The sequence below is a fragment of the Herpailurus yagouaroundi genome, unplaced genomic scaffold (assembly GCF_014898765.1).
Source record: "Herpailurus yagouaroundi ecotype Mexico unplaced genomic scaffold, PumYag 185, whole genome shotgun sequence".
In the NCBI taxonomy this organism is placed as follows: domain Eukaryota; kingdom Metazoa; phylum Chordata; class Mammalia; order Carnivora; family Felidae; genus Herpailurus; species Herpailurus yagouaroundi.
The window spans coordinates 3,568,813-3,580,979 of NW_024412416.1; the positions used below are offsets into that span (position 1 = coordinate 3,568,813).

At 48.5% G+C, this 12,167-nt stretch overlaps 1 protein-coding gene across 2 annotated transcripts in view; it reads right to left on the bottom strand.

Annotated features, from left to right (window-relative positions):
- The window catches only part of SH3GL3 (SH3 domain containing GRB2 like 3, endophilin A3), a 143,654-nt gene extending 143,268 nt beyond the window's left edge, over positions 1-386 (bottom strand). The window contains exon 1 of one of the 2 annotated variants that reach the window (XM_040493502.1): positions 262-386. Coding sequence is in view for 1 of the 2 variants with exons in the window: in XM_040493503.1 (XP_040349437.1) it covers positions 262-306 (45 nt within the window). In the remaining variant the exon portion in view is untranslated. The remainder of the gene's footprint in view (positions 1-261) is intronic. The other variant, XM_040493503.1, reaches the window with a different exon arrangement.
- Between the last annotated feature and the right edge of the window lie 11,781 nt (positions 387-12,167).

Sequence of the window (12,167 nt, forward strand, 5' to 3'; positions counted from 1 at the left end):
GGGGGGGGGGCCGGCGCCGAGCGCAGTGCGCAGGCCTCCGGACGCCTCCTCTCCCGCGCGCGAGCCCCTTCGGCCCGCCACCTCTTGCTGTCCCCGGTCCCCGGAAGCCCTCCGAGTGACAGCCGGGGGGCCGCGGGGGGCGGCGGCGGGGGGAGCGGGCGGCCCCCACTGCACGTCCGAGCCCCCAACAGAAGCCCCGAAGCCTCGGGGGACCGCAGCCCCGGGTTCCCCCCGCTCCCGCCCTCCCCCGTGCCTCCCTACCTGGCTGGCTTTGTGGAACTGCTTCTTGAGCCCCGCCACCGACATCGCGACTGCGCCCGGCCGGGGCCGGGGGTGGGGGCGGTCTCCGGGCTCGTCCGGTCAGCGCGGCCGCGACGCGCTGAGGGAGCGGGCGCCGGGGCCGGTCCCCGCGCGGCTGGGCTCCGCCGGGCCCGCCTCCCACGGCCAGGGCCACGGCCACCGCCGCTGTCACACTCGCACACACGCGCGCACGCAGATGGCAACACGGCGTTCCAAAGCCCCTGCGCAGCCCATTGGCCGAGCCGAGGCGGTATGCAAATGAAGCCGCCGGGGCCGCCCACGCCTCATTGTTGCGTGGAGACCCGGGGGCCGAGCCACCGGGAAGCGGGGCTCGGGGCTGGGGGGCTGGGCGTGCGGAGCTCCCGGGTGCGTGGGGGGGCAGGCCCACGCGGGGCTTCTTGCGGGGTGGAGGCTGTACCGCGGCCACGGGTGCGGGGAGAGGGTTCACCTCTCCGCGGTTTTGGGACTTGGTGCGAAGCCTGCTTTTGCTCGCGGGCAGCATCGCCTCCCTCAGGCGCAATTTGGGTAGGGACGCTCCCAGGTCAGCTTAGGGGGACAGAAATGCGACCGGACGGCGGACCTGCGGCAGGAGGGCGGCGGGGCTGTTTCTTCTTTCCCCGCGCGGTGCCCTGGGTGCAGTCCGCCCACATGACTCTGGCCAACAGGGGGGGCAACACTTGGGTAATTTGCTAATAAGTGTGGTGCTCGCCTCTACGGAGCGCCAAGCCCACTGTCAACTGCTTAAGAGCGCCTGTCTCCAGGGAGCTGTGAACAGCGCGCTCCGTACCCTCCCTCGGGAGTGCAGCGCACGCGGGACCCATCCCCCTCCGTGATTCCTACCAGTTGTGTCGTCGGTTACTGAGCGTCATGTTGCACAGCTGAGGCCCAGTCTGCGGCCTGGAGCGTCCTGTGGGTTCTTGCGCCTGAGCTGCCCCCCAACAGGCCGGCATCTGAGGTGAGCCCTGCCTCCAAAGGACCCCCGGGGGCTCCCAAGACGTGCAACCCACTCTTAGCCATGCTTAGCACTGAATTAAACAGACATCTTTCCCCTCCAGGCTCCACCTAAGAAAAAGGAGTTCCTCTTCTCTGAACCCTCAACAGGCCCCACCTGGGATGACCAAGAGCCATGGTGTGCCCAGGACCCCCCTGGTTTACACCTGCTGTGCCCTGGCGTTCGCTGTGGGCGTCCTGCGCTTCTCCAGAAAAAGTCCTTTGCCATTAGCTCTCGACTCCCTTATCCCTGACATCATGCCAGTGAGGATTAGTGGGTAATGTTTCCTCGCTTTCCCTTGGGTGTGGACAGGAGTGAGCAGAAGCATCCTTTCTCTGATACGGGAGAAAATGAACTTAGTGTGGGAGATAAAGGTGTCCATCCCAAGGATTACTTAGTATGACTTAGGTAAGTGCCATAGGCTTCACTGGCCTACGGCCACAGACAAGTAACATAGCAGGATCAGAATAATATAGCAAGGTGATCTGTCTAGGCAGCGGGTCGAACCCCACTCAACAGTAGGCTCCACCCACTGAGGCAAAGGCAGCTGGGGGCAGGGACTGGAGTCGGGATCCCCTTTGTCCTGGGCTACTACAGGACTGCCTGGGAGCATGCTCATCTGCCCTTTTTCTCCGTGACCCCGAATGGTTTAAATAACACAGATTTGAAGGAATTTACCCTAACCCAATCCAACTCTGGCCGTTTGGGAAGGGAGTGATTTTTTAAAACAACTTTTTGGCATTTCTTCCACTGCTGATGGTATATTCATTTCCTACTCCAGTTAATGTTGGTAATTTATCTCTTAATTTCATCAGGTATAGAGCTGTACATCATATTCTCATAATGTTTCAACGTCAGAATCTTTCATGCACGTGTTTTCCTTTGTAAAAGTATTTGCGATCTTAATTTTTCAGTAACTTAGGCTCATGAGAGGGTTTGCCAGTTTTGTTGGTCTCTTAAAATGGTTCTTGAGTTGACTCATCATTGCCATGGATTTTTGTTCTCTCATTAATTCCTTTTTTACATATTGTTTCCTTCTGTTTTGCTCAGGACGTTACGGTTATTAACAAGAGAAACTGGTCCTGATTAGTGTAAGCTGGAAAGGAATGTATTGGAGAAGGATATCAGGTGGCCCAGAGATTTAGAGGGGCCTAGGGGACAGGGTCGGGGAATGAGCAGGAATGAGGAATCTGGGTGGTCAGATCCCCGGCAAGCCCAGTGGGGGCGTTTGTTGGGAGGTGCTGGCTCGGCCACTAAATGCTGGCTGTGGCTACCAGAAGGAAGGCTAAGCTCCTCCCTGCTTCTTTCAGGCGCTCACTGGAGACTCAGAGTTCCAGGGGGCAGCATCTGATTGGCTAAGTCTCGATGATATACATACCCGGCTCTAGATGTCCACAACGTACACCATGGTGGAACTCCCTAATATAGGAAGCAGCTTCACAGGCTAGGCAGCCGAAACAACGATCTAAAAACCAACAATAACACAAATGCCCACTAACCTTTCTTTGGGGGCCTGTCACCTCTTCAGTTGACCATGTGGTTTACTCGTTTTTATTCTTTCCTGTCTTGGTAATCAGCACATATAAAGCTACAGATTTTCTCCCTGCGTATGGCTTTGGCTTCATACCTTGTTTTCATCATGTGGTACAGTTCTGATTGTTTTCGAAATAGACTTGTGATTGCATCTTTAATGTCCTCTTTGGTCTAAATGTTCAGGGCTTTTTTTTTTTTTTTTTTTAATCCTTTCTAGGTGGGGGCACCAGGGTGGCTCTGTCAGTTAAGTGTTCACTTTCTGCTCAGGTCACGGTCCCGCGGTTCGTGGGTTTGAGCCCCACCTCGGGCTCTCTGCTGATGGCTCGGAGCCTGGAGCCTGCTTCAGATTCTGTGTCTCCCTCTCTCTCTGCCCCTTCCCCACTCTCTGTGCCTCCCTCTCTCTCAAAAATAAATATTAGAATTTTTTTAATCTCTCTCTCTCATAAATATTCGAATTTTTTAAATCTCTCTCAAAAATAAATATTAAAATTTTTTTTTAATCTTTTCTAGGTGGTTTGATTTCTTTTATTCATTGTGTATTCTAGGCTCGTACAGTTGTCAAATAACATATCTTAAAGTGGTTTTTTTACATAGCCTATTACATTAAATGTTATATGTTATAAATGTACCATAGAGGTTTGAAATAATGTGTATTCTGTTTTTGTGGTTCAGTTTTTCTGTTTATCCATAACAGGGCACACCTTCCATTGAAACTCCTAGCTCAGGGGGAGATTTCAAACTCATACTAGCTAGAGTCACACTGGCCAGTTCAAGGCTTAGCCTTTATGTCACCTTCCAATGACCCAAGGGCCACAGCTCCTCAATCTGTTTAGGGAGGCGTAAACAAACGTCTTGGGCTATTTGGTGACGTTGCCTGCGTGGGAGTAGGAGAGCTTTGAGGCACAGATAAGCATCGCTCTAAACTGAAGAATCTTGGGGCATTCGGTGGTCTTCACGCATCAGTGACAAGAGGGACGCTGTGGCTGTCTCTGGCAGTCTGGATACATGGCCCATGTTGTAGCACAGGTGTTCTCCTGTTCCTTTTCTTGTGGTCCTTGCTTCCCACGCCCCCTGTACCTTCCCTGGTGCACAGAGTGCTATGCTGGGATGCACTGACCTTTCTCTCTCTCGTGCTTAGACCCGCTTCTGAGTCCAGTATTTGCGACCTTTGTATCTGGTCCTGTGGTGAACGACCATCCTGCGTGGATGGGAGCAGGAGAGCTCTGGGTAGGGGCAGAGGGGGAGGGGGCGTAGTGATTGTCTAAAGCAGGATAACGTATCCCAGTATGTAGCCCATAAATCAAGTCTTCTGGACTTACCGTTCAAATGATCTGTATCCTGATTCGTGGTTTCTTCACTTCTGGAAGACCGAGGGCCATTGTCTGCAGTCTCCGATTAGGATTGTGTCTGTTGTGCCTTATGTTTGGGAGTTGAGCTTTGAATGGTTTTCAGTGCTATGGTAGTCTGTCGGTGTGTATAACTGTTGTGTCTTCCTTGTGGGTTGGAATTTTATCCATAGAAAGTAACCTATTTTCCATTTATGACTTTTTGCTTCCATTGTACTTTGTCATATATCAATTTTTGTATTACTTTTTGTTTAGATGTGTTTCGTCTGTTTTAACTGGTCCTCTTTTTGTCCTCTTTTTTAACAGCTTTATTAAGGTATAATTGATCTATGACATTGTGTATACGTAGGACATACAATGTGATTATTTGGTACGTGTATATATTATGAAATGATCACCACAATGACATTAGTAAACACTTCCATCACCTCATATAATTATCTTTTTTTTTTTTTAATGGTGAGAACATTTAAGACCTACTCTCTTAACACCTTTCAAGTATGGGTCCTTTGACCTTTCAGCCTGTTTCAAGAATGTGTTCTCTTTTTAATGCTTTTATTTATTTTTGAGAAAGACAGACAGACACAGAGAGAGAGAGAGAGAGAGAATGAGCAGGGGAGGGGCAGAGAGAGAGGGAGACACAGAATTCAAAGCAAGTTCCAGGCCATGAGCTGTCAGCACAGAGCCTGACATGGAACTCGAACCCACGAACCACGAGATCATGACCTGAGCCAAAGTTGGTTGCTTAACCGACTGAGCCACCCAGGTGCCCCTGGGCATGTGTTCTTATAAACAATAAAATTTAATTTTGCTTCTGGGCCAAAATGAGTATTTGCCTTTTGTTAGAAAGATTTCAAGCATTCACATTTATTATGAAAAGGATATATTTGGTCTCCGTTTTGTCAGTTTATGGCTTGTTATCCGGGTTTCTTTCCCCCCCCTTCAAATAGTTGCTTCTATCACTAGTGTCTGTTTTACTTCTTCTTCCCCTTTGTTTTTGGAAACTATACACCCAGTTTCACTCAACCAGTGGTTACCATTGTTCTATAAAATATTTGAACTTACAGTCTTGGTCAACATCAATAATCAAACATTATGTCAAAGCCATAGCGTGATGACCATGAGCCAGGGCACCTGGACTGTGTCTTGCTCATTCCTCCTTCAACTCAGACTGGCTCCCGCAATGACCCCAGCCATCTGAGAAGTCTCCAGCAGAGACTGGGGTCCAGTTCCCTTCGTGGGAAACAGAACACCAACCCACTGAAGACTGGGCTGCAAGGTGTTGGTTCCAAGTCAGGGAGGCAAAGCTGCGTAGGAGACAATTTGGACAGAATTTTGAGATGGACGCATAGTGAAATTACCTTAAATCCAAAGTAAAAGGTTCCGTAAGTTTGTATATTCCATCATATGGTAACACCTAAAGAAAAATTGGAGACTACGGGAAAGTAAAGGGGAGGCAAATTTACCTTCGGAATCACCGTTGAAGCAAGTACTCTCAATACTTTGGCACCTTTTTCCTTTACAGTCGATTTCCGACACAAAATGTAAACATGCTGTCACAACTGTGCAAACTACCTTATTTTCTTCTTTGTTCTCTTAATTACATGAGCAACTTTTTATTCTGCCTAGTCTTCACGCAATCATTTTCGTGACAGCTGAATAACCGATTGTGTAGACGTATCATTAAATTTTATTATTTTCTGTCACTACTCAATTTAAAAGTTTTTCCTCCAAATTTTTCATCTAAATGCCACGTTAAACATCTTTTTCCATATTAGTATTTCTCTCTGTATTTAGGGATAGTTCCTTAGAATGGATTCCCAGATATAAAATTAATGCATGAAAGACTGGAACAATTCTAAGTGCAAATTGATAACATACTGCTCCCTGATCCAAGGTCATTGAGAGGAGAATCTTGTAAAAATGGGGGGGGGGGAGGGAACAAAGAAGTGTGGATTTTTATCTTCCATTTGCCTTGAACTTTATGTTTTTAAACGTATGGCCTGATGCAAGCCCCAGACTGCACTTCTAGGCAGAACTTGGAGAGCTGACTTCAAATCCTGATGTCTTAAATAATCCTCAGGGGGCACCTGGGGGACTCAGTTGGTTTAGCATCCGACTTCGGCTTAGGTCACGATCTCACAGTTCATGGGTTCGGGTCCCACGTCAGGCTCTGTGCTATCAGCTCAGAGCCTGGATCCTGCTTCAGATTCTGTGTCTCCCCCTCTCTGTGCCCCTCCCCCACTCACACTTTCTCTCTCTCTCTCTCTCTCTCTCTCTCAAAAATAAATAAACATTAAATAATCCTCAGATCTTAGGCTAATCATGACCTCTCTCGATCTCCACATTGCTCTCTCTCTCTCTCTTTTTCCCTAAAGAAAGCGCTCACCCGTTCACCCTTCCAGACAGGCATCCTGGATTACTGAGCGGCTTTGGGCCACTCTACGGAGTTTGTTCATTAGGTCACGTATTGGGATTAACCAGACCTAGAAGCATCCTTGCCCCAGTCTACCACCACCCCCACCTACCTGGCTGCAGCAAGATGTTGAGAGCATGAATACTGTTTTTGCTCTCCTCGTAACTTCATAGGCCTTTTATTTCGCACATCTGGGAAAGATATGTGCCCGTCGATGAGGTAACGGCAGACATGATGAATCCCACATGTCGAACATGGCAATTTGCCTTGAACTTGCAAGATCACAACTGGGGACAAACGTATAGATTTTCTTCACTTATTGTTTTACAGAAAGCTAATGGACAGCCAACTGATCAGTCAAGAAAAGGCCAAAGAAATCTCTTCATTTTTAAATGTAGAGTGGGAGAGGGGGGAACCCAAAGTGTTTTCATTTCTGCAAAAATGAAACTGGGTGAAGGGCACCTTCTCAACAATGAAAGCAAATATAATTACCTAGTGAATCAATGCATATCAGTTCTCTCCAATACATTACTCCATTATTCTGGGTTCTGTGCACAGTTAGAATTCTGGGTCATGCAGCTCCTCTAGTTAGCCTTTGTTAATTACGTAGATGCCATTTTCATGTTCACACTTAACCCCAGAGGACTGATTTGTCCCTTCTAATAAAGGATTGTTCAGTTTGCGCCTGGGGCCAGGGATATGGGAGCCGCGGCTTTTGTAAACTACTCCTGCCACCTTGTGGTGCTCCTGAGAAGTGGCAAAGTCAACCTTCGGGAGCCATGAGCATGGTGGCCAGTGGTTCCATACCTGCGAGTTCCTTGTATTTCAGAGCTTTTAGGAAGCACACTCCTACCTCTCCAGTCAGGTCACAGCAGCCCATCTGGATGGCATTAAATGTAAACATGTGCTACAGCTTGGTTACCTTGAGATTCCAGATCACATCCGGGACTTCCGTGAATTAGAAATCTCTTACGGGTCTCACCGTTATGAGTCTCAAGAACTGTTCCAGGGTGCCTGGGTGGCTCAGTCGGTTAAGCGTCCAACTCTTGATTTTGGCTCAAGCCATGATCTCACGGTTTGTGAGCCCCGCACCGGGCTCTGCGCTGACCGTGTGGGGCTTGCTTGGGATTCTCTCCCTCTCTGTGTCAAAAAATCAGTAAATAAATAAACTTAAAAAAAAAAAAAAAAAAAAGACAATCACTGAGATATCGAGTGTGCAGCAAGGAAACTGTTTCTTCTAAAGGCGGCCAGACAAGGACACGGGGGGAGGGGGGAAGCCTCAAATCCTCCTCCCAAAGGAGGAGAGTCGAGTCTGGGAAGGAAAAGGCAAATGCAAAAGGTCTGGGTAAATAGTTGCAGCTGCACTTGTTAGGCAAGAGCTGTGATTAGTCGTGTTAACCCTGTGATTACTGCTTTCGTACTAGCCTCTCGGAGCTGCTCAATACACATAACCATTCGTGTCAGGAACAAATATGATTCTGAGGAGGGAAACTGAGGATGTTGACCAGCAAGAAGTTGGGGTGGTGGTCAGGGAAGGGTTGTGGGAAGTGGATGGCCCCGAGAGCCAAGGACACGGTGAGGTGTCGCTGCGTAGCCGAGGTGACGGGAGCTGTTCCATGGAACAGTGTGGACACGCTCTGCAGCCAGAGCCTGGATGGCCCGCAGACTGGGGAGCACAGGAAGCCTGGAGGTGGGGACTTCCCATCTGGTTGTGACCTTGTCCCGATTAGCTCTTTAAGGGGACCATGAGGTTGAGCACAATGCTCTCACAGATGTTGCAGAAGTTTTGTTCAATACGGGAGACATTTTCCTCAGGAACATTGTCACTCATGGCTTGATTCCTCTCCTGGTCACTGCTCGGGGCGGACACCCTCACCGGCCGGGGGGATCCTGGCCCTAGACCTCATCAGTCCAGGCTCGCTCGTGTTCCCTACCTGTCTCTACTCCAGGGGGTAAAAAAAAACACATTCCTTTTATAAAATGTGCTGAATGAATACATTAAAGCTACCAATTCTCAAGACTCAGCAATAATAGCGATAGAATTGTAGATCACTGATTTATTCTAAGAAAACCCAAAGAGAAGACGCATTCAATCTTTTTTTTAACATTTATTTATTTTTGAGAAAGAGTGCGAGTAGGGAAGGGGAAGAGAGAGAGGGAGACACAGAATCTGAAACAGGATCCAGGCTCTGAGCTGTCAGCACAGAGCCCGACGGGGCTCGAACCCACGGACCATGAGATCATGACCTGAGCCGAGGTCAGATGCTTAACCGACTGAGCCACCCAGGTGCCCCCACAGATATTCAATCTTAAGACTATCTGTGGGTGCCTGGCTGGCTCAGTTGGAGGGGTGTGTGACTCTTAATCTCAGGGTCATGAGTTCGAGCCCCGTGCTGGGTATAGAGGTTAATTAAACAAATAAAACTTAAAAAAAAAAAATGTTTTCTGGGCTATTAAAAAGTACTTTTGTCCACCTATTTTCCTGTGAGCCCCCATTTTCTGGGGGAAAGTCAATCCCCAGACTGACTTCCTATTTCTATTGGGGTTTCTATTTCTATTTTTGCTGCTCTTGCGTTAAGAGATTGTGGTTCCCTGTAAGTGTAGGATTGGCTGTGTTTACAGATACAGCATGCACTCAGCATCTGGCATTTCAAGAATCTGCCACTTGTGCTGTATGTGCCTCTAATCATAAAAGAAAGGTTCATACAGCATCTATCCCTGGATTGATTTATTTTTGTTAGTCCTTTGCTATTGTTATTATGGCCTATAGGGGGCAGTAGGAACCTCAGAGTGAAACAGCAGAACGTGAAGCTCCGAATGGTCAAACACGAGATTCCCTGGCTGTCTAAAGCAGTGCTCCTCCGTCTTCAAGGTGCGCGCACGTCCCTTGGGAATCTGGTTAGCATGCAGGCTGATTCCCTGGGTCTGCAGTAGCCCAAGATTCTGCATTTCTAACGAACTCCCAGGCAATGCCAGCGCTACAGGGCCAGGGACCACACTTTGACTTGCAAGGCTGTAAATGACAGTCTTGTAGAGCCAGGGTGCAGTGTTCTTTACATACATTTGTCATGTGAATCGTGAATTTGCACGGCCAACAGTTCCTGTGTTTGATGAACTGGCTGGATTGAGAACAACTGAGTTTCAGCAGTGTCTTTTCCCTTGACCTTGGGGGTGCCATTTTCTCCTTTGTGGCTCGGAGACGCTGTTGGTAAACTTTAGAGGCTAATGTTGTTTGTCATCCCCTTGTAGGTGTAGAATGCTGAGCCTGATTTTGCCAGATTTTACCCTAAGAGTGGAATGTGCCCTCACCCCTGAAGCTTGGAACTGGTGGCCTTCAGTCACCTGCCGTGGCAGATGCCCTAGGCGGCCCCTGCACGTGCCGGGGGGGGGGGGGGGGGGAAAAAGGGTATATTTTTTGGTTACTAAAAAAGGGGGAGACCACCCCCACACAGGGAGAGAGCTGCCCCCCAACAAGATGCAGTTGATCCACCTCTCAAGCTTTGGCCTTGGAGAGAATCAGGACTTGGATGTATTTGAATATCCTTGCTCTGAGATCACTCGGGCTTATTCATTTAACATCCATTTATTGAGCACCTGCTGTATACCTGGCCTTATGCTGGGGGCTGGGCCAGTAGAGAGGAATCAGAATTTGTCTTGTGGGGGCTGGTATTTGAAATGCGTGGGCAGGTTTCCACGAAGAGTCCCATGCAGTCTTAAGAAAAGCCAGAGTGTATTTGCACTATTGGTGGGAATGCAAACTGGTGCAGCCGCTCTGGAAAACAGAGTGGAGGTTCCCCCCAAAATTAACAACAGATCTACCCTATGACCCAGCAATAGCACTGCTAGGAATTTACCCAAGGGACATAGGAGTGCTGATGCATAGAGGCACTTGTACCCCAATGTTTCTAGCAGCACTTTCAACAATAGCCAAATTATGGAAAGAGCCTAAATGTCCATCAACTGACGAATGGATAAAGAAGATGTGGTTTATATACACAATGGAGTACTACTTGGCAGTGAGAAAGAGTGAAATCCTGCCATTTGTAGCAACATGGATGAAACTGGAGGGTATTATGCTGACTGAAATAAGTCAGGCAGAGAAAGACAGATACCATATGTTTTCACTCATATGTGGATCTTGAGAAACTCAACAGAAGACCAGGGGGAAGGAGAAGGGGGAAAAAGTTATAGAGAGGGAAGGAGGCAAACCATAAGAGACTCTTAAATACTGAGAACAAACTGAGGGTCGGTGGGGGGTGGGAGGGAGGGGAAAGTGGGTGATGGGCATTGAGGAGGGCATTGAGTTGGGATGAGCACTGGGTGTTGTATGGAAACCAATTTGACAATAAATTTTATAGAGAGATAGAAAAGCCAGAGTCTAGGGAGCTGGCTGATGGGTGTCCCTACCGCAGACCCCTTGGGGTGTTTCCCCTGAACAGGGTAACTCAGGAATATTCACGTGGTATCACATGGTGTGTATTTGGAGTCTGGGTTATTTTACGCACTAATGTGACCCTTATCTCATTGTATTGAGTTGTGGCTTCATTCTCCTATGAAACTCGGAGCTGGAATTTTAAAGAAGTCTTAGTAAGTCTGAGTAAGCGTGTGTCAATACTGGCACTATCCCATCCTTGGGACTTGCACCTTGCATACTGCTGTGCACCCACAAGCCACCCATCCTTCTCACGGACTGTGAGCTCGCCTGGAGCAAGCTTCTGGAAGAAGCGTGTCTTTCTACCCTTACACACACGCCCACCCACACCCACTCTGACTAGCCGAGAACCCCCCAAACTCTGTTATCCCACAACATGGGAGAAGTAAGTGAATGACTCAAGATCTGACCTGTGGTTTTGAAGAACAGGAAGGCATTGACCTCAGAGTTCATTTGGGTTTAGGCAAACCTGATCTATCGGGGTGCTGGCTCCCCTTGGGAGTAGCAGTCCTGGCTGGAAAGACCCATGAGGCTTCTGGGGGCTGCTGATGTCGGATTTTTCATTCTTGGTGCAGGGCACGTAAGAGGGTGTGTGCTGTGAGAAAACGTTAAGCTGTCCTCCTAAAATATATGGGCACTTTCTAGATGCAAAAAAAAAAAAAAAAAGGCATGAAGTTCATAACTTTGAAAGGTTTTGACTACATATAGCAGCAATTTTAAAAGCAGAAATGAAATCATAATGCTTCAGTCAATGACGATGAACAAATGCCCCGAATTCTCTCCTTGGCAGACCCAATGCTTCTGCTTAAAAACAAAACAAATCACCAATTACCTAATCCTGGCCACCCCCATGCAACACATTTAAGGCTAAAAACTTCAAAAACGGCCCGTCTTCTCTCTGTTTTCCATTCTGCGTTGCCCTCCCCCCACAGACACTCGTTGGATGATCTCACCTGATTTTTATATAGAAAATTGAGTCCATGTGGTGTTAGCTCCCTCCAGCCCCCCTCATCTCCACCTGAATGCGATCCGATCCCGGGAAGCCCCGTTTTCCCCCATCTTTCCCCCTGAGCCTGGGGGCAAGGAGCCCATCTCCTCTCTGCCTTTCTGCATCTAACTTCCCGAAAGGTCAGCCCCTCCCCACAGGCA